Source organism: Lontra canadensis, unplaced genomic scaffold (assembly GCF_010015895.1).
Source record: "Lontra canadensis isolate GAN:19392208 unplaced genomic scaffold, GSC_riverotter_1.0 scaffold27, whole genome shotgun sequence".
NCBI lineage: Eukaryota > Metazoa > Chordata > Mammalia > Carnivora > Mustelidae > Lontra > Lontra canadensis.
In genome coordinates, this window is record NW_022631021.1 from 15,682,467 (window position 1) to 15,704,995 (window position 22,529).

The 22,529-nt window shown below is 40.1% G+C and overlaps 1 protein-coding gene across 22 annotated transcripts in view; it reads left to right on the forward strand.

The window, feature by feature from the left end:
- The window catches only part of DST (dystonin), a 466,510-nt gene that overhangs the window by 328,385 nt on the left and 115,596 nt on the right, over positions 1–22,529 (forward strand). For 15 of the 22 annotated variants that reach the window (XM_032864474.1, XM_032864496.1, XM_032864478.1 and 12 more), the window contains 12 exons: positions 1,808–1,896; positions 2,866–3,001; positions 4,088–9,562; positions 9,691–9,840; positions 9,984–10,199; positions 10,385–10,534; positions 11,568–11,801; positions 13,026–13,178; positions 14,666–14,899; positions 15,390–15,656; positions 18,454–19,002; positions 20,036–20,212. In XM_032864474.1, the coding sequence (XP_032720365.1) occupies positions 1,808–1,896; positions 2,866–3,001; positions 4,088–9,562; positions 9,691–9,840; positions 9,984–10,199; positions 10,385–10,534; positions 11,568–11,801; positions 13,026–13,178; positions 14,666–14,899; positions 15,390–15,656; positions 18,454–19,002; positions 20,036–20,212 (7,830 nt within the window). The remainder of the gene's footprint in view (positions 1–1,807; positions 1,897–2,865; positions 3,002–4,087; positions 9,563–9,690; positions 9,841–9,983; positions 10,200–10,384; positions 10,535–11,567; positions 11,802–13,025; positions 13,179–14,665; positions 14,900–15,389; positions 15,657–18,453; positions 19,003–20,035; positions 20,213–22,529) is intronic. The other 7 variants (XM_032864488.1, XM_032864490.1, XM_032864491.1 and 4 more) reach the window with 2 other exon arrangements.

Consider the following 22,529-nt stretch of genomic DNA (forward strand, 5'->3'; position numbering starts at 1 on the left):
GGATTTTATGTACTTTCCTGGGTCTTTGTCTTTTACAAAAAGTCAATCACTGGAAATTCTAGATTCTTTCCCTTACCTAAGTGAATTCTTTCATGCTGTGGACTCTCTTCTGTTCCCCAGCTTTCGGGCTGCCGTTGGGTAGCCGGCTCGTGAGATGTTAGTGCCCCGTGATGTCCGTTGGACAGTACTGCGTGAAGCTCTTTGGGCGTTGTTGAGCTAAGGTCCAGTGTTGATGCTCACCAGTAACAGCACTGGAATTGAGGCTGTACTAAAAAGCAATAAGTTTCCACTAAATTAAGCAGTATTTTTCCTCAAATACTTTTCCTACACTTGCCCCCCTGCCTCTGCCCTGACTTTTGGAAATAATGGGGTCATCATTAGCTTCCTTTTCTCGCTCTGCATCAATGTTCACATGTCATCAGTTGAAACAGACATTGTTGACATAATTAAATAGGAGGAAACTTCAATGTCTTGTCTAATTTGGGCTGTGATATCAGGCAGATGTAACTGATCTGGGCTCCCCATTGGAGAAGTTCATAGACCTGAGTGTATACTTGAATTAGTATTCAGTTGAAATAAAGCCATATTAGCTCATAGTCCTATATGCTATATTTCCTATTAGTGTGGAAGAAATCAGAAGTTGGAAAGCAATTACATTTGGTGTTTTAAACTCCAAACCTTCAAAGTAACTTTGTGCCAGTATTTAGTTTAAAATAACCTATCCGTCTTACCCCCACCCCATCAGATAAGGCAAGAACTAAAGTAGGGATACAAACTTTAGCAAGGATTTCTTGGGAGAACAAGTTTCTTTTGAGAGATGTAGATTACAAAGCTTGGTATTTTCTTATTCTGCAGTTTTATAAATTTCCCAAAACTTTACTAAATCCACTTTAGATCTAGGAGACCTAAAAGTAGACAGACACTTTTAAAATGCAGATCATCACCTAAATTATAAATCTCTAATAAATGCTTGATGGCCTTTCTATTAAGTGAAATTTAAGGTACTTTGATAGAATAACGTGTGTTAAAAAATCAGTATGGCCTTATGATTACCTATAACCGCGAAAAACAGACTTTAAGTTGACTCTCTTCTGAATGAAGTCCGTTGGGGGAAAATATACCTTTTCATTTGCCTATCACTTCCTCTCATTTCTGCTCCTCTAAAAGGTGGCAATCAGTTTCTGAAATAGAGTAATTCAGAACTGATACGTTGAGACATTAGGAGAAAATGTTACAACTTCTTGCTTTTCCTCAGATCAATTTTGTTCCCATGTCACCAATGAATTTTGTAAATTTTAGAAATGATTTAACCTTGGTCTGCAGATCTACAGATTCATGCTTTCACCATAATTTTTTCAAAAGGAGCAGGGCATGCAGGAGCTTGGGGGAGGCCAGATAACTCTTATGGAGCAGTGGCCCATGTTCATGGGTTTTTGAGTGCTGCACCACACAAGGATTACACTGGGCCAGTGAAGAACCTCTGGACATGCGGGATAGTTAGGCAGCCTTTATTCACAGTTGGGCTGTGACAAATGCAAGAACCACGTACTGCTGTATTACCACTTCCTAATGGAAACGGGGGAATTATGGTTAGAGAGAGAGAGACTTCTCTTAATCTTTATTCTAGATAAAGTACTCTTCTTATTTAGGCTTGTACACCGATAATAACTGATTGGTTATTAACTTGGGCCACCCAGAAAGTAGACTCATCACTTGGATCTTAATTAAAACCTGATTAGTTTTTAATAATTACTATTTTCTAGTCTTCATGAGGGGAGAGTTTGAGTACGTTTTCTTAACCTTGCAGATTTCCAGTGAAGAAATATCAACCAAAAAGGAGCAATTATCTGAAGCACTTCAAACCATGCAGCTATTTTTGGCAAAACATGGAGACAAGTATGTTGGTTTTCATTAGCTCTTTTATTCAAAGTAGAGAAGTTGTCTTCATGTTAAGCAGAGCAAAAGCTGGTAAATTTTAATTGAGATTTTAAAAATCAAACTCAGAAATTTATTTAATATACAGTTATAAACTTAGCAATTTAATAGTTACTTTTAGTCACTTATAGTCTTTACCAAAATCCTAAAATGTACCTATTACATGCATATATTAGTGATAAAAAAAACAGGCTCCGAGAGGTTAAAAGTGGATAGCTAGTGAGTAGTAAAGATTCGAAGCCAAGTTTTAATTCTAAGTAGTACTTTCTATGACTCTCTATGACTTTACTTTTTGGAAAATATGTATGAGTATCTTCATTTTCTTTGCTGAGACTTATGATAACCTGGTTTCTCATATTTTGGTCTTACTTTTGTCAACAAGGTACTTCATGTATTTCAGCCAGTGCCTCAGGCGGGAAGAAATCTATCCTTTTCTTAAATCCTTTTTGGGGCTGTCCCCAAGATTATGCCACAATGACTTTGTATTGTACCTTAGAGAATCAGGTTAATTTCCTTGTTAATTTCGTCTTTATTCATGCTTCAGTTTGAACAAGTTTCATCTTGAGTCATGCTATCATTCTGTCCCACTTCCATGTTGGACCTAACAATAGAATATTTCCCCCTGTTGGATAACAGTGTTGTTATTTTAGAAATGTGTGTGTATGCTGGAGAAGTGCTCATGTGTTAGTTTACGGCTTTCTCTCTGTCTCTTTCTCAGGCGAGGGAAGGATTCCTGGATGTGTAAGGGCCATCCTTAAATTTTATACACATTCTGAGACTTGAGCAATCTGTAAATGAAGTTTTGTTTTACTTTATGATCATGTGCTTGTTTGGAAAAGGATTTTACTTTACAAAATCATTGAGCCTAATGTGTTGTCCGTATCACTTGAAGACTTGCATTCTTCTTTTCATGCTTTCTGGTTACTTTAGAATGACAGATGAAGAAAGAAATGAATTGGAAAAACAAGTGAAATCTCTTCAAGAAAGTTATAATTCTTTCTTCAGTGAATCTCTGAAACAACTACAAGAATCACAAACCTTAGGAGATAAAAAGGTAGAGGAGAAGGTAATATAATTTATTTAAAACATGAAGTGGTTTCAAGAGTCTTAGTTTTATCGCATGGTTGTAGAAATGTATGTCAGTGATAAATGACCTTGAATTTGTGTACATGGAAAAAACATGGATGGAGTTTAAGTATTTAGAGATTTCAGTGTTGTTTATTAAATGCAGTCTTACACTTGCTGTCATCAGTTTCTGTGACATCTTAATCTCTGCCTTGCATGGTAAAAGAATCATTCATTTTTCTAACTCTTCTCTTTAAAAGCCATTCTTCTACTGCTGTATTAGGTATTTTACTATATAAATATGATGTTATAAAATAGCCTCGACTCATCTTTAAAGATGACACTAGAGTGTTATGCACTAGTTTCATTTTCAGAGATAACCGGGAGATTTACTGGGGGGATGCTGGGCCATTTGTTATAGTGAGGATGCCGTAGCATCTTCTTAAAATGTAACAGGAATCACTTAAAATTTGGCCTGTCTTTAAACTTTTGAAACTCGACAATACATGTTCACAATATTCAACATAATATTTGGTGTTGAAAAAGTTATCTTTGTATTCAATTCCCTTATTCCCTGGAATACTATACACAGTATTTGTCACATTTTGGGGGTATGTAACAATTTTTCTGGTTCATTGGTTTTTTACTGTCTGCAAAGAAGTCTGTATGCTGTAAACATCAATAGCATGGGGTTTGGTACTCTCTTTCATGTCAGTCAACTAATCTCACCCAATTGCAGAGAGCATGATTTGCCTTCTTAGGTATGTGTTCTGTTTTTCTCACTATCATCATTTACTCTGTTGTGTCCTCACTAACCTTGTTAATGTACACAATATTAAGTTTTCAATTCACAGATGCATGTTGTTTTCAAAGCTTTTATCACATCCTGTGCTGTTGAATAGATCACTGACATAGATCACTTGTGCATTTGAGCTGCCTAACATTCACAGCATTGCTGCGCCTTGGTAAGTAGAGGATTTTTATGTTGAAGTGTATTTATTTCTTAAAAAATGCAAACTAAGTTTCATGAAATTCTGCCCACCCTTGGGTCACCGACTGACCTGAGAATTTTCTGTTCTCTTTTCAGCTGGATAAAGTGATTGGTGGCACTGTTGATCAGACAACTGGAGAAGTACTTTCCGTCTTTCAGGCCGTTTTAAGAGGCCTTCTTGACTATGACACAGGAATCAGGTTGCTTGAGACACAGCTAATGATTTCCGGTCTCGTTTCACCAGAATTAAGAAAATGTTTTGACCTCCAAGATGCTGCAAGTCATGGCCTTATTGATGAACAAGTTTTGTGCCAACTCAAAGAACTAAATCAAGTGAAACAGATCATTTCTACTATGTCTTCTCCCACAATTCCAGTGCTGGAAGCTTTGGCTCAAGGCATGATATCAGAATCCATGGCCATCAGAGTTCTCGAGATACTGCTTTCCACAGGCTTTCTAGTCACTCCAGCCACAGGAGAACAGTTGACCCTGCAGAAGGCTTTCCAACAGAACCTGGTTTCCTCAGCACTATTTTCTAAAGTCCTGGAAAGGCAAAACACATGTAAAGATCTTATTGACCCCTGCACCGCTGAGAAGGTGTCTTTAGCAGATATTATACAAAGAAGTATTTTACAGGAAAACTCTGGGTTGCGGCTTCTACCTGTGAGACCACAAGAAGGAGGCAGAATAACATTAAAATGTGGAAGAAACATAAGCATTTTAAGGGCAGCTCATGAAGGTCTCATAGACCGTGAAACCATGTTTAGGTTATTAGGTGCACAGCTTCTTTCTGGGGGTCTCATCAGTTGCAGCTCTGGTCAGAGAATGACCGTTGAAGAAGCTGTGGCAGAAGGGGTGATTGACAGAGACATGGCTAACAGTATTCTCACATATCAGGTTCAAACAGGTGGAATCATCCACTCAGACCCTCCTAAACGTTTGACGGTGGACGAAGCGGTCCAGTGTGATCTAATTACTTCAAGCAGTGCTCTTTTGGTCCTAGAGGCTCAGCGAGGCTATGTTGGACTCATTTGGCCTCACTCTGGTGAAATATTTCCAACATCGTCTTCCTTGCAGCAAGAATTGATTACAAATGAATTGGCTTACAAAATCCTGAATGGCAGGCAGAAAATAGCAGCTCTTTATATTCCAGAAACTTCTCAAGTCATTGGTTTGGATGTTGCTAAGCAGCTGGGAATTATAGATAATAACACAGCATCGATTTTGAAAAATATAATGCTGCCTGACAAAATGCCAGATTTGGGGGGTTTAGAAGCTTGTAAAAATGCCAGAAGATGGCTCTCTTTCTGTAAATTCCAACCATCCACAGTCCATGATTACAGGCAAGAAGAAGATGTTTTTGATGGAGAAGAGCCGGTGGCAACTCAGAGCTCAGAACAAACTAAAAAATTGTTTCTGTCTTATTTGATGATAAATAGCTATATGGATGCAAACACAGGGCAGAGGCTCTTGTTGTATGATGGAGACTTGAATGAGGCTGTTGGGATGCTGCTGGAAGGCTGTAGTGCAGAATTTGAGGGCACACCCATCAAAGAATGTCTTGATACCTTAAGACTCCCTGGTGTTTTTCTGAATAAGGCTCCAAGTGAAGAAAAGAATGACAGGATAGCTTCGCCGAATAGTTTTGGTACATGTCATTGTAGAGAACCTAAGCATAAAGAAATCCCTGAAGATAGAAAGCATGCCATAGATGAAGAGTTTAATGAAATGGGAAATAACATTACCAGTAGTGAATTCTGTGAGTCAGAAAACCTGGCAAATAGAATAGCAACTGATCATATAGTCAAGACTTCATCCAGTTTTTTTGTTTCCAATTCTGAATCCTATTCAACACAGCCTGAACTTGTAGCAGTTAGCATGCTTAGACAAGACTCTGAAGACATACTTAAAAACAGTGAAAATCAAGGTCAAGTTGGAACAAGTGAACATGTCGGTGAATGTAGTCATTCTAAAAATATTCAAAACTTTGCAAGTGATTCGATAACAAATCCTATTATGAAATCAAAAACTAGTAGGATCTGTGACTTGAATGAAAAAGAGAATGAAGGTAATATAAGCAGGGATTTGACAATCTTTGACTATTCTCCCAGGCTGAGTGCCTTGCTAAGTCATGATAAATCGAGGAATGACCAGGAAAGCCTAAATGACATACCTACCCTAGAGAGCAATGGAAATAAATGTGAAGACTCCACATCGCCCCTCAGTGACCAAACCAAGCTGTCAGGTCAACGAATGGGAGAGACTTTTCAAGAGCAGTTTCTGGGAATTGCAGAGATCAATATCAGTTTACAGGGAGAACGCTCTCAACAGAAACCTGTGAATATAGGTGACAGTCCTCCTCAGGTCCAGTCTTGCAATGATAAATGTATTTCAGAAACTTATGGCGAAGAGGAAAAATTGTGTGCTGCCTCTTCACAGAAACCTGAAGACAAGCCATCTGGGTCCAAAATGGAAGAGGACACCTGTGCCATGACCCCGCAGGGCACCTCTCCTGTCTGCAGCCCACTGCTGCTTGAAGGAACCGTCGGTGCTGGCGACTATGAAACATCACTCCTGGATGATCAGCCAAGTGTGACAGAAACAGACACTGACAGTGAAGATGATTTTTATGATACTCCCTTGTTTGAAGATGACGACCATGATTCTCTGCTTCTGGAAGGGGACGATCATGATTGTTTACAGCCTGAGGACTGTGCCACACTGCAAGAGGAAACTGATGGGGCTTCTCCCTCTGGGGATGGGTTTTATGATATTTCAAGAGAGAATGGAAGTTCTGTGATAGCCCAGGGGGCACTGGTCGACAGCCTAAGTGTGAGGGGAAGCCCAGAGTCTCCCCAGGGTGTTCTTATGGCTACCGAGAATGCTGGAGTCGATCTTGGTGAGAGAATCCATTCAGGTTCAGTTGGCTCACACGAGGGCAACAGACCATTGCTGGAAACTGTATCAGAAAGGGAAAGCTCAAACAGCCTTGAAGGTGATGAGTCTGACTCATCGACTGATTATGAAATTGGAGAAAGAAAAGAGAGCTTTAGTGCCTCGTTAAAATTTGATGACACTGGGTGTTGGAGAGGGAGAACAGAAGAACATATAATTGGACAAGAATTTACATCTGAGACTGAGCAGTTAGATTCTATGCAAAGTGAAGAAAGTTATGGGGATTATGTATATGACAGTGATGATGATGATGACGATGATGATGGTGATGATGAAGAAGGAGTAGAAGGTGACAGTGAGGAGCCCTGGTGCCAGGATAAGCCTGCAGATACAGATAGCCAGTTGCATGCCGCTGCAGTAGGTGAAAAGGAAAACACTCAGGACAGTCAGAGTGTTAATGAAAGAATTCTCCTGGATAGAATGCACCACTGCAGTTCTTTAGAAAACCAGCAAGGTGTAAATGCTTTACAGCTAGAATCAACTAGTAAAAGGAGCTTGGTTATGGAAAGAAGCAACCTTCAAGAATATACAACTGAGGTTGTTGGAAAAAGCCCAGAAAATCTGTTGAATCATGAGCTGGCCCTTAAGGATATATTGTTGCCGATCACTAAAGACGCTGAATCAGAAGACATCTTTGGCTCGGTAGCTATTTTACATAATACTGATACCTGTTCAACTTCTGAAGTAGATAACGATCTAATGAACCTGAAGATTAAGTTGAACCAAGGGCCAGAATCTACTGACTCTGTGAAAGGTGGAGATCCATATTCTGAGAATGTGACCCTTGCAGTCTGCTCATCTTTTGATGCTATCATTTGTTCTGAGCCTGATTTAATAGGAAAGCCTGCTGAGGAAAGCCATTTGTCATCCATAGCCTCTGTAACTGCCAAGGAGCATCAAGGAAATGAAAGAGGTCTAACTGTAAAGGAAGGCAACCAAAGCAGTAGACTAACAGAAGATGAAACATCAGTTCATAAAGTGTGCTCAGGGAAAGGAGAGGTGCGAGGAGAAGGTCTACAAGAAGATAATAGGTATCTTGGACTTTTGTCTAATGAAAGTACGATGGGGAGTCTTGCTTTAGGTAATGATCAGCATCCATTTCCACAAATCACAGACAGTGAAGAACATAATCAGAAAGGAGGCCTGAAAAAAGTAACTGTAACTCTTAGAGATGAACCAGAGAACCTACAGACAGTGGTATGCGAAAGTCCTGTTCAGTTTGAGAATCTTGAAGAAATATTTGACTCCTCAGTTTCCAGAGTGATCGGTGCTGACATGACTTCAGATATTCTGTTGTCCGAAGGGGATACAAGTACTGAGAGAGATTCATTCACTGATGGGCCTGAGAAAGACTCTGACCTGTTCACTTATTTAAAACATTGTGCAAAAGATGTAAAAGCAAAAGGTGTCTCGAAACCCAGTGAAGGTATCCCAAGCTGTGTTCTTACAGCTTCCCCTACTGTGAAGGGGCACATAGAGTTCGGAGTAAATGATGCAAAAGAGAAGATAGCTCTTACCCAGGAAATCTCACCTCTAAATAAGATGGCCCAACAGAGTGGTCCTTGTACTAAAGAAAGTGCCTCAGAAGGGGGAAAAGGAATTGCTCAGTTCACACCAGAAAGGAAGGAAAGCACACTGTCAATCTTACCTCTTAGAAATGTGGAAGACCAGGGGGAAAATAACAATTTTGTGCCACCAGAACTCTGCACAAATGGAATAAGAAATGGTAACTCCAAGAGCGCTTTAAGCACAGCCTGCTCATTATCAGAAATTAACAGTAAGGTGGAAATAATTGAGCAACAGCAGCAAAAGGAACACGCCTTGTCTCTAGGACTCCAAGAAAAGGAGGTTCAGTTTCCTGAGTTATCTCAGGTATTTGTTGAGGATGTAAAGGATATCTTCAAAAGTATACTGGAAGAAGGCCCTATGAATCCTCAAGAGGTTGAAGAATCTTCAGTCTGTGCAGACACCAAAACTTTACTTCAAAACTTAATTAAAAGAGTTAGCACATCACAGTTGGCAAATGAAGCATCTGGTGTGCCCAGTGACTTTGAAGTTGGTGACTGTTCTGGGGTTTCCCCCATGAATAACTCACCAGAGCTGAAAGCAGAGAGCAGCGATGATCTGTTCTATATTGCAAATCTGAAGTCTGAGCTTCTCCTTGATATACTTAAGCAAAATCAGCATAGGCAGAAAATTACTGGAGCATTTGAATTGATAAAAGAATTAACCCAGATGGAGTATGAGCTAGAGAAAAGAGGTATAACCTCTAAAGTAGCTCCATTGCAACTTGAAAATATTTTCTACAAGCTGCTGGCTGACACATACTCAGAGAAGGTAGAACAGGTCAGTGACTTGAATCAAAAATCACCCACTACTCCTGAGATGGTGGATGAAAAGTCATACATTCTTGATGATCTTAAAAGCAAAGAAGGAAACCACTGTTCCCTTAGTTCACAAAATATAAAAGATATTAGACTAGAAAGTTCGACTGTGTGTATATCAGCATTGCCAAGCGATGAGAAGCTGGGGGAGCTATGCAGTGATACCCCAGACCATTTGGAAAGTATTTCAGGGTCAAAAGGAATGACGTCTGGAGATAGCTCAATGGAACAAGTAAGTTGCTTTTACATTTTTATATGGCAGTAGCTGCATGAAACATTTGGGAATAACCCCATATATTTTATTTGCTTTAAAAAACAATGTAAAGGCTATTGAATTAAAATGTCCAAATTTGTGTTTAGTTTTCCACTGAATTACAGCAGTGTTCACAACACACGTCAAAAATGCATGAGTATTTGGCTTTACTTCAAGATATGAAGCCCCCTTTAGATAGCCAGGAGTCTCTGGATAATAATCTGGAAGCTTTGAGGAACCAACTTAAACAGTTAGAGGTAAGAACTATCCACTGCCTGTTACGAATGATTGTCAGCTGGTGTTAATTTGGAAAAATGAGCATTGGGCTTTACTCGTACATTTAGAATGGATTGTGATTGTTATTTTCACTGAATGGTTCTGGGATATCTGTTTTTCACAGACATTTGAATTGGGATTGGCTCCAATTGCTGTTCTTTTAAGAAAAGACATGAAGTTGGCAGAAGAGTTTTTAGAGTCTCTTCCCAGTGACTTCCCCAGCGGACAGCTGGAGGAATTGAGGACTAGCCACCAAAATTTGCAGACTGCTTTCTCTTCCCTCAGCAGTGTGTCTTCAGAAAGAATGAAACACGTCATGCTTGCGATTGACTCCGAAATGGTAGGCATCGAAGCATTTCATGCCAAGTCAGAATTTGAGTTTTGAAGAAAATTTGATTATTTGAAAATTTAGTCATGAGATGAAGTCTTTTTTGTATTAATACTTCTAGGGCCTTGAAACAGAGCCAGTTTTTGTAGGAATTTGAAATTTGGTAATTGAAACGAACACATGATTTTATTTTCTAGTCTAAACTAGCAGTTTCCCATGAAGAATTTCTACAGAAACTGGAATCTTTCTCACATTGGATATCCGAGAAGAGCAAGTCTGTGAAGGATATTGAGATTGTGAATGTACAAGACCCTGAACATGTGAAGAGAAGTTTGGAATTTCTCAAGGCAAGTATCAAAATAAATGAGATAAAGTACATTTAAAAACCTCCAGGTTTAATATAACAATTATTTACAAGAACAGTCATGACTGCTAAATCTGAAAGGATTATTTCCTTCCTTGTCTCTAAGAGATGTTTGTTCATAACTAACAACCATAAAATAATCACAACTTATGGTTATCATTCTGATGCTTTCCCAACTGCCTTATCAGTGTCTTACCACCACTGACATCTTAAGATTTATATTCATGTATTAGTTACATAAATATGTAATTGTTAAATTAGTCTTAAAAGTACATCATAGTTCTTAACTCGAATAGCATGCCTCATGAATGATGTTTAGGCTCCTGGCCTGAGTCAGAAAACTGAAATTGTAGTTCATTGAATTTATGTTTTAGATTCCCCATTGGCTTATTTATGTGAAACCACAATTACATGGATATTGTAAATATTAACAAGTAATATTTTAATGTTTATTTTCCCCTTTAACATGCCAAATCTATGTAAGTTTGGGTTTTTATCTTTTGTTAGAGTTACATTTTAAATGTGATATGGAGGCAAGATTAAAGGATTAAAATATTAAATATAAAAAGAATAAAATATTCTTAGAGGAGGGGCACCTGGGTGGCTCAGTCGGTTAAGTATCCGACTCTTGATTTCGGCTCAAGTCACGATGTCAGGGTTGTGAGATCGAGCTCCTCTTTGGGCCCTGCACTCAGCAGGGAGTCTGCTTGAGATGCTCTCTGGAGGTCTGTCCCTCCTTCTGCACACTCTCTCTAAAAAATAAGTTAGAGAAATTAAAAAAAAAATCTTAGAGAAATTGTCTTCCCATATAATATTAAGTACCATAGTATTTAAATAATTTCATCATTACCATCCACTATCAGGTGCTGAATAGATTTTTGACTAACCGAATCATGAAAACATGTCAGTAAAACCTTGAATCCCTGATAGAAGAAGGATATTTTTAAATATTGTCAATGCAAGTTTTATATTATGGCTTACTTCCCATTTTATAACTTGCACTGTTTTGTTCACAGAACGTGTTAAAAGACCTTGGACACACCAAAGTGCAGCTGGAGGCTACTGCCCTTGATGTGCAGTTCTTCGTTTCTGAATGTGCGCAAGACCTGTCTCCCAGCCAAAGCAAACAACTCCTGAGGCTCCTAAATACCACTCAGAAGTGTTTTCTTGATGTGCAGGAATCAGTAACTGCCCGGGTAGAGCACCTAGAGGCTCTGTTACAGCTAGAACAAGATCTTGATGATCAGAAGGTTTGCCTTTCTTTGTGGAGCTGGAATTCTTCGTTTTTAGTTCTTTTGTGTAAAACCTGTTATGTGGATACCCCAGGATCTGGAAAGGCAGTTAGTGGACAGGGTATAATGGAGAGATGCTGGAATATATAAGAATATTGTTTTCCACAAGAATGCTATAGTTTATTTTAATTTTTATGACTCCCTGAAACCACCGTTTTCAAGTGGGAGTCTTGATTTTTGGGGGGGAGTAGGAAATACGGATGCACTCAGATTTTGATAAATTGATGAACATATGGACAAAGAAGGGTAAGGTATCTTTTCCCACTGAGAGGAAGGAGAGCACAGCAGCACGGAGCATGGGCTCTGGAGTCAGAGTGGCTGAGCTCACCTCCTAGCTACCCTTAAGTCATGTGTGACCTAGGGCACATCGCTCAATCACGGTTTTCTCAGTGGTAAATATGAAATAGTAACCGTGCTTACCTGGTAGTATTGTGAGCACTAAAAAAAGAATGACTATAGAACACATAGTACTTTACTTGCCTGGCATGTGTTAGGCTTCTAGGAAACATGATCAGTGGCTATAAGATGCGTAACTAGTGTATAAATAGTAGGAAAAGGAAAGGTGCAAGTATTAGTACTGATTTACCAAATTAATCTCTTAATAGAGTGAATTATATTAGAGTGCTACATCTAATAGCAATAATGAGCAGAGGGGTGGCAGTGGAATTAGGCTTAGTGATTAAGTAAAAACATTGCATGCAGTGCTCCTTTTATTATTTCTTGAAGCCCCTAGGCATTGTCTTTCGCATGATAACCTAAGTACACATAGCAGATACATTAACAAACCACAACTAACTTCTGTTTTGATATCCTTTTGCAGAATTAATTGTGTGTGTCGCAGGTTTCGAGAGCTTAAGAACATGGAATGTTCCTTCCTGTGGGTCAGAAGCTCCATCTCTTACCCATATGCATGGCCAGTATTCTCCTGAGCAGTTTCATCCAAACATGAGCTCCTTCTTTGTATATGGGATATGCTCTTACTTTCTGTGACACCTTGCTCCATATGTACCCCACTGCTATCATGTTTACAGCATACACAGAAAAACTTGCAAGATATGTTCTGATTTTGCAGTTAGAACTCGTAAAATGTGCAGAACTTGCCAAATGTGTTCTCATAAGGAGGAATTACAATAGTGAGTTTATGACCACACATCTAAGGTGCTTTGATTTTGCCCTGTTTAGATCATGGCAGAACGTCAGCAGGAGTACAAAGAAAAACTCCAAGGAATATGCGATCTCCTCACCCAGACTGAAAACCGCCTCATTGGTCACCAGGAAGCCTTCGTGATTGGAGATGGCACAATTGAGTTAAAGAAATATCAGTCCAAGCAGGAGGTAAAATTTGGTTTTGCATCAGCAGCTTTTTGTTGATACTAATAGTATTATTAGCAAATCATGTCAGCTATTCTGAGCCAAGGTGAGCTTTCAACTTGATACTAAGAGTTACATTTCCAGCTTCAAGAAAGCCAATAATTTTCTTGACTGGTGTTGGTGAGATATTGAGGGAAGGCGCCATAAAGGAGGTTGCTAATGGAAATACCTTGTGTGAGGAGTTAAAACTTATCTCCCCTTTAGGCCAGTTCACTCAGTTGTACAATAGCCATTTGTCTGGGTTCTTTCTCTTTCTTAATTTCCTATTCCTTTCATCTTTCTCCACAATTTGTCCCTCTTCATCAAATGAACAAACAATAAAGAGAGGTAAAGATATCCTGATTTTGGTATCAGGAGAAAGAACATTCTCATGATAACTAGATAGCTCTTGGTTCAAATCCAAGATACTCCACACTGTTAGCTTTATAAAGAACCTCTTCAAGCCCTAGTTTCGTTGTTGGTCATACCTCACTGATTGTAGGAGTTAAGCAAATGCTGTGTGTTAAGTGACTAGCACAGTTAATGGCACATAGTAGTGGCTCAATAAGTAGTATCTCTTTCCATTCAAATACTTAGAATGATTTGATAAAGCTTAAATTAAAAATACAGAAAAATATTGTGAAAGTTCAAACACAGTATAATTTGGAGAATGAAAACACAAAATAAAGGAGGAAAAGAAGAGAAAAATTCCATAGAGAAATCTAGATGGAGGGAAGCTTGCTGAGGAGGGATCTTAATCTTGAGCTTCCTAGCAACTGTGGCAAAGAAGCAAACATTGCATATTAGAGAGCCTTGGGGTTTAGAAGAAGTTATCTTAGTTCACTGGGAGAATTTGTTTTTATCCTGAGTAAATAGATATTTATTAAAAAATAAATGTTTAGAAACTGAATAAATAGTAGTGTCATGTCTTTAAAAGCTCCTATAAATGTGTTCATATAGTGTGATAATATCTGGTGTGTGCAAATTTGTATAGATTATATTATTAAATTCATTATTTTCTTTTTTTAAAAGATTTATTTATTTATTTTAGACAGAGCAGGAGGAGGGGCAGAGGGAGAAGGAGAGAAATCCTCAAGCAGACTCCCCGCTGAGTGTGGAGCCCAATGCCGGGTTTGATCCCAGGACTGTGAGATCATGACCCAAGCTGAAACCAAGAGTCAGCCACTTAACCAATTGAGCCATCTACACGCTCCTTAAGTTCATGTTCTGAAACATAAATTTTTATGTTTTGGAAACATGAAAATCTCACACTTTCTTTAATGCTGTTTGAGAGTTCACATTAAATTAAATATTGTGATTTAAGTAAACCAACTCAGATTGGCTATGCGTTTTCAACCTATAAATAAGTGTTCGATTCTTCTCTGCTCACTCCCCGTTTTAGAATTACAGCTCTCAAAGAATTAAATAGGTAATAATTTAATAAGAGTTTTTTTTTTCTTTTGTGTTATAAGGAATTACAGAAAGATATGCGAGGAAGTGCACAGGCTTTGGCAGAAATAGTGAAAAATACGGAGAAATTCTTAAAAGAGAATGGCGAAAAGCTATCACGAGAAGATAAAGCTTTGATTGAGCAAAAACTCAATGAAGCCAAGTTTAAGTGTGAACAGCTTAATCTAAAGGCAGAACAGTCCAAAAAGGAGCTGGATAAAGTTGTGACAACAGCAATCAAAGAAGAAACTGAAAAGGTCCTCATTCCAATATGTGGTACACTCTTGCTTTGTTGAAGATGATTAGTGTAACAGCTGCTTGAAGTTTTAAGTGGTATCAGGTGCCAGTAAGCAATGATTAGTACCAGAGACGAGAATGATGGGTTTCCAGTCACATAATTGGCCAAATATTATAGAAAGTTTGAAAAACTCGTTTTAACTTAAAAAAAATATATTTTAAGTGGGATTGTCAGGCTTTCTACTTGGGAAATGCATGAGACTCGATCAATTGTACTTAAAATTCCAGAATGTCTTTTTAAGGACATCAATTATAGTCAAAATTTCAGAATGCCTAGTAATTACCTATGACTCTAAGGTTTAATTTCACTGTGTTCAGTTTTCAGTGTGTGTCCATTTTCAGTATCCCCACTCTAATTTTAAATGATTTTAAATATTTACTTTTGGAATATCTTAAAACTAGTGCCTCAGCCAGCATATAGAATACCTCCTGTGAATTTCTTCTCTCCAGGTGGCAGCTGCGAAGCAACTGGAAGAAAGCAAAACCAAAATAGAAAACCTTCTGGACTGGCTGTCCAACGTGGACAAAGACTCTGACAGAGCAGAGGTCAAACAGAGACAGGTCATCGAACAGAACGGAACTCATTTTCAAGAAGGCGATGGCACGTCGGTGATGGGAGAGGAGGATGAGGTTAATGGTAACCTGTTGGAAACTGATGTTGATGGACAAGTTGGAACCACTGAGGAGAATCTGAACCAGCAGTACCAGAAAGTTAAGGTTTGTTGTTTTAAACAGAGTGATATTGTCAAATTCTGTATCTTAGGTCTGTGGAAATGGGGCACCTGAGTTCTCTCTTGAAACCTTAATGACCACTGACAATAAAGTCCCACTTTCTAGGTGCATCATTGTGTCAGATATAAGTTGCTGTGAGAACTCTAAGCAAGAAACAATGAGAACTAAGTCACGAGATGTGGCATTCTTCTAATTGGAGCAAATTTGTGAGGAATTAATAGAAATAATGATAGCTGGTATTAATTAATAGCAAATAGATAACAGTTGTGGTGGACCCTGCAGGCTCCTTTCTCAGCTCTTCCCATCTGAACACCCTGAGTCCCCCTGGCCCCCCGCTCCCTCGGAAGCCGGGGGCTACATTCTCATTTCACAGGTGGGGAAACTGGAACGTACAGAAGTGAAGTCGCTTGTCCAAGTGTACACATCTAGTGCTGGAGCAGAGGCAACTTTTGAAAACCTTTTTCAGAGTGTCACATAACTGATCATTTTATTTCAGCATGTGGCTTTTGTCGTCACAAAATCAGATAACTGGACTGAGGCCCCTTTGCAGTTTTGGGAGTTTTCCTCCATGTCTTTGTCTTTGGAGTCCTTGGAAGAGAAGTTTTTATAGTCTAGGAAATATAAGTCAAACCAGAAGAAGAGTGGAAGTATTTATTGTATTCATAGTTTCCAGGGGGCTATTCCAGAACCTTATTGTAATTATCTCTTAAAATGAAAACTTTAATGAATTCCTTTAGGAATGAGTCAGCTACAAAGAAGTCAGGAAAGGTTAGTAACTTGACCCAACGAGTGAAAATACCAGTGGGTGGATTCAAACATAAAGAGGCCTCGTAGGAAAGCTCTTGTTTTTAGCCACAGCATGATGTTTGCCTTCTGATCTTTTTGCTTCTAAGGATATGGGTCTCTGAAAGTGCTTTAGGAATTCCTAATGTCCTGACAGAGTTCAGAGACGGCCCAAGGGCCTGGCCAGAGCTTCTGTTTCCAGTACTTTCTAGTTGTGCCACATGTCCTAGGCCACATGGTTTCTTCCCTCAGCCCAGATTTCCTCATTTATAAAAGGAAGGGGATGGATCAGATCATTTATAAGGCGTTCCATATGTCTGTCTAACCTCCCATGTGCGGAGGACCCACTGGAGGGCAGTCTTTGGTTATAGCTCAAATGTCAAAGACATAGTCTGTGGGAGAAAAGTACTTTGGACAAAAATATCATGTGTCCATGATGTGGCACACATTGTTATAGATAGAATACAAATATTAATGAGTCTGTTCTCAGCTGACTAATGGGGATCAGACTTGTAAGTGAACAGTTATCCTACAACAATGCTTCTCAGTCCTGTTTATTTCATAGCATAGTTATTCTTATTAGCCCTTGGTGCTAACACTGTTCTAGGTGCTTGGGATTTCCCAGTGAGCAAAATAAATTACCTGCCAAGGTGCTTGCCTGTGAGGATAGTGAGGATGATAGTTATTTATTAATAACTAAATTTTATACAATATGCGATGTTAGAAGGTGATGATCTTTTGCTAAAAGAAATAAGTTGAGTTGGTATGGGTGGGTGAGCATGGGGTCAGGAACCACTTATCAGCATTAAATAGAACCATCTCTGAGCAGGTCTCCCTGAGACGATGAGGTTTGTGTGAAGACTTGGGGGATGTGTGCGAGAGATACCTGAGGGAAGAGCTGTTTCCAGATGAGAAGACCTGGGGAAAAAAGCCCCTAATGTGCCTCACGAGGTGGGGGTGGAGGTAGTGGTTTGAGACACTGGAGTTCCTGGAGTGGGGTTGGGGGTGGACCAAATAGAGAGCTCTGAGGTAATGTTATCATTACCTTGGCTCCCTGTAAACCATTATGAGAAGTTTTGGAAATTACCTAAAAGGATTCTTACCTTTTTTGCCATAGTTGTATGGATATTGGTGTGAATGGAAGCAGCTGCTGTGGCTGGAGAGAAAGAGACTCCAGCTACCTGACACCCACCCGGCTGCCCTGAATGTTGAGGACGCAGTAGCTCTGCACACCTGTTCTCTGCTTTCAGCGTGGATTTTAATCCCTGGCATGTTCCGGGCTTGCCAGGAAGTAGTCTGCACACATGATCTCATGTACTTGTGTCGGCAAACCTAGGATGTGTAGGGCTTATTGTCTCCCTTTTCCTCATGTAGGAAGCTGAGGCCCAGTGAAGCCCAGTAGCTCCAGTATTCCCTTTGATTGTGTATGTTCCTCTAACTTTCTCTGGGCTCCTCTGAAGGTGTATTGTTCTTGCTTAATTATTGTCCTAGTGTTTTTTATAGCCTTCAAATTAACAAATTCTTTTTCCTTCTTAAGTGTCTTCTCAGGATCATTTCTTAATAAAAATGTTGTATTTCTTTGCTCAGTAATTAGCTTAAGACAGGAGCAGTCCCTTCCGGATGGTTGTCAGGAAGCAATGACTAGAATGAGATCAGACTGTAGGTGCTTGTCTTTCAATTGGAAGAGATATTCATCACATTTTACCCAAACTTCTCAAAATCAGTACTTATCTTCTGTGACTATCTAAGGGCTGTTTTAGAGAAGATTAGAAAATCTCCATAAAAATGAAATTAGAATGGTCAAGTCTGCTCTTCTGAAATGCGCCCACATGAGGGAAATACTTTGCACCTTGATGAGGTCAATGAGAATCCAGTCACCGGCCTGTGGCTCATTTAAGTCTGTCCGTCCTGAGGTGACTGGGGTTGGGGGGACCCCAACAGCCTCCTCTGTGTAACCCTGTCACAGCTCTGATCTCCTGGCTGATGTGTTCTCACGCAGGCCCGACACGAGAAGATCGCCTCTCAGCACCAGGCCGTCCTCGTGGCCACGCAGGCTGCACAAGCCTTGCTCGATACACAGGGCCACCATCTGTCTCCCGAGGAGAAAGACAAACTGCAGAAAAACATGAAGGAACTGAAAGCACACTATGAAGCCGCACTGGCCGAGTCGGAGAAGAAGATGAAGTTGACTCACTCTCTGCAGGAGGAACTGGAGAAGTTTGATGCCGACTACAGCGAGTTCGAGCACTGGCTGCAGCAGTCAGAGCAGGAGTTGGAAAACCTGGAGGCAGGCGCAGACGACCTCCGCGGCTTGCTGACCAAGCTGAAGCGGCAGAAGAGTTTCTCAGAGGATGTCATTTCTCACAAAGGGGACTTGAGGTACATCACGATTTCTGGAAACAGAGTGTTAGAAGCGGCCAAATCTTGCAGCAGGAGAAGCGGCAGCGGCAAGGCTGCCCAGGAAAGCATCGATACTTCGGCAACCCACAGAGAAGTCCAGGGCAAATTGGATCATGCCACCGATCGGTTCAGGTCTCTCTACTCGAAGGTAATTTTATTTTTAAGGGGAGATTAGCCTGTGACTGTAGTTTCGCTCTGTCCTCTCCACTTTGGTTTTGGAATTAGAAGCGAGAAGTCGAAGAACTGAAGCAGAGGACATGAGGTGGTTTCATCTTCATTCCCTCTTTCTTACTCATCTGCTTTACCTCAGCAAACGTGTTTGAAAGTTAGGAGCCTCAAGGTATCAATTTAGGTTTTTTTGCGAGCGGTTTCCACATGGCCTTAACTTTAAAACGCCGATATCCGATCTGACCACCAGGTGGCGTTTGTGTTTTAGTTCCGGACCCGAAGCGTGGCTTGCTTGATTTGCAGCCTCTCAGGCTTGGAACCAAACTTTCACGTCAGATCATTTTCCCTTCACACTTGTTTGTTTTGCAGGTGTGGTTGATCCGTACGTTATTGTAATACTTCCCAGCTAACAGACTGTTTCAGCTTCTCCTTGTGCACAAGCAGAAGGCTTTTGTTTAAAAAAAAACAACCCACAAAACTAAGACATTTCCCTCCTCACAGTATAAGCTGAACAGACTAACCAAGTCGCACAAATGGTTTGAGGAGCATCATTGGTTATTGGCCTTTGCTCCATTCTGCTCTAGATTATTTGCCCTGCTTGTGCAACTTCAGTCTTGGGTGACATAGAAATGATTTATAAAGTACTTTGAAAACTTTTCCATCAAATACATAGCTATCCATGTGGTATATAAAACTTGGAAGTGTCCGGTAGGTTAGTTCCCTTGGTAATTGATACCCGAATTCTCCATCCGGTGATGAGACCCAGCCCCTGTAAACATGTTTTTGCACTGGTATAAATCTAGGACTATCTCTTCATTTTTATGGTTACTTTCTGAAGATGCTTCTTCACATGAAGAAAAATATCTTAGTCCTATCATTTTTCCCTAACTTTGAACTCTGGTGTTTTCCAAATTGCCTAACTCGTAGGTCCTATGGTTTTTAACACATACACAGTAGGATTTTAATCCCCCACCCTTCATTTCTTCTGAGTTTTCATTTTTATTGTTTTTTAGTGCAATGTCCTTGGGAATAACCTTAAAGACCTGGTGGATAAATATCAACACTACGAAGAAGCTTCATGTGGACTCCTTTCTGGGCTCCAGGCCTGTGAGGTCACAGCGAGCAAACACTTATCTGAACCCATCGCTGTGGACCCTAAAAATCTGCAAAGGCAGTTAGAGGAGACCAAGGTAAGAGAAAGAGAACGAGAAGGAGAGACAGAGAGAGAAAAGTGAGCGATCCAGCCCTTCAGTTGTCTTGAAAGCATTCTGCTCCCCCACACTTTTGTGATCGTTTCACTTTGGAAATGGAACAGAGGATGGGAAACATACTTCTCTTTCTAATTCACAGTCCATTAATTTCTCTTTCTAAAGAGGTTGTGTTTTCCACTGTTGTGAATGGGTTTGACACTGCTGTTATGGCTTGCATCCCACCGCTCCCTCCTCTCTAAAGAAAAATCTGTATTGCCCTGACCAAATTAGTATCTTTATACTTACTTATTTTGTTCATTGTCTTTCTCCTCCATTGGAAGTAAGTTCCATGAAGGCAGGTGTTTTCTCTCTTTTGTTCTTTGCTATCTCTCCAGCACCTACGAGAGTGCGTGGTCCAAAGGTGGTACTGAATAAGGGTGTGTTCAAGAACGAACAGGTGGAAAGGAGGAAGGGATGTCATTGTTCCATTCTGAGGACCAGGACTGGTGTTTCTGTTGAGGGTCCCCATGATTCTTAGAGGCATAAACTGCCGTTATTGCCTGGCACAGTTCTCAGGAAGTCTGCCCGCTCCTTCAGAAGTGCAGGCTTGATGTCAGACTTGAATAATTGAGGAACTCTCAGCACACCCACAATGGCAGAGAGAGTCTCTCTATCTTAATTTAAAGCACATTTTAGAATCTTAATGTGGTGGGAGATCATTTTTGAAGTACTTTGCTCCTGTTCCATATGACCAATGATTTTGAGTTTGGAAGTTTCATTTCATAAATCAGTTCTGTGTCTCCTTTTAGCAGGTGGGTAGCAGTCATTGCTGCCATTGCTAGCAGGTCATCACAGTATTGCCAGTTAGACAGCTGCCTTCCAGAATTCAGCTGCATCTGCGAGTTACAGAATCAGAAACCATTCTCATGCTGTTACTGGGGAAAACAGGTGCCTTGTCAAGGGAGCTTAACATTAGGTATTGCCTGAGACTGGCCGCCTGTGGTTGGAAGAAAGCTAAGTCGTAGCCTAGAACGGAGGGTACTGCTTCTCTCCTGGGCTGCAGCGTTTACCCAGTGTCACCTGAGGCTCCAGGGAGAGGTCCTGCTGTAGGTGGGCACCCCAGTGGGGGCGCGGGCTCCCGGGTTGGCTTCCTTCCTTTGGGTGTGTGTTACCAGTCCTGGGTCTTTTTGTTTGTGTATATTCTTTCCACAAGCACAAGAACAAGTCTGTCTTAATTAAGTTTCCCGGTCCCACTTGATCACATGTCCAAGAACAGAGTATGTGGTAGGGGAAGAGGACAGACTGTGGCGTAAAGGCCAATATTTTGGTAGAAATTGCCAATAGCTTAAAATAATTATTAAGATTGTCCACATGACATCTAGTTAAGAAGTCAGGTATTTTTAATATACGAAAGTGTATACTCTAAAAACAACACATTTTAAGTTAAGGTCTTTATCAGGAAACTGAGTCCACCTTATATGAAAGTAATTTTTCTATAACCAGAGCTAAAAGAAAAAGAAGAACCCAAAATGATGCTGTAGTTTAAAGTTAAACCAATACCTGGATTAATTGTCAAACAGAGGAAAACTTTCTTGGTATGGGCCACGGAAGAAGACTCTTCTAGTCATCAGGCAGCCAAAGGAACGTTGAAGAGGAGAGCAACGTCTCAAAAGAGAATTAATTCTAACTAAGCCACAGTGTAATTTTAAAAATTAAATGTGCAATTAAAGTTGTTCTTGGCATATGTTCTTATTTTTCTCACAGATGATCTCAGTGTGTAGCAAGGATACATTTTTAGGAGGATTGGGCACTTTCCATTTCTTTCATTTTTATTAACATTTAAAAATTATTTTTCTTCAGCAGTAATATAAACACATAAGACTACCACAGAAAATTCAGTTTTCTCTACACTTACAAAACTAGCATATTCTGTTGGATAATAAATGTAACTCAGGGGGTATCCAAGTTGGTTCATTTGACACATTACTGTCCGATAGCACATTGTTATTAGCGTTATTATTCAAAGGACTGGTAGCTGTGTTGTCAGCACTCTGATACCACTGAACTGAACTGTAATGACTCTAAGCTCTGCTTCCAGAAAGATCCGTGGACAAAAAACATTGTGGTTCCATACCAGGCACAGAAAGACAGGATTTGGGGACTAGTTTAGAGGCCTAGGTTTGGGACTAGGCGTGGAGCTAGGTCATGTTGACTGACAGTGTTAACATTTGCACTGAGCTCAGGGATGTTGTAAGCCAGGTGTCTCCTGTGTCTTGGACAAGTGCCCTTTATAAGTTTCACACTTTTCTGGTCCAGG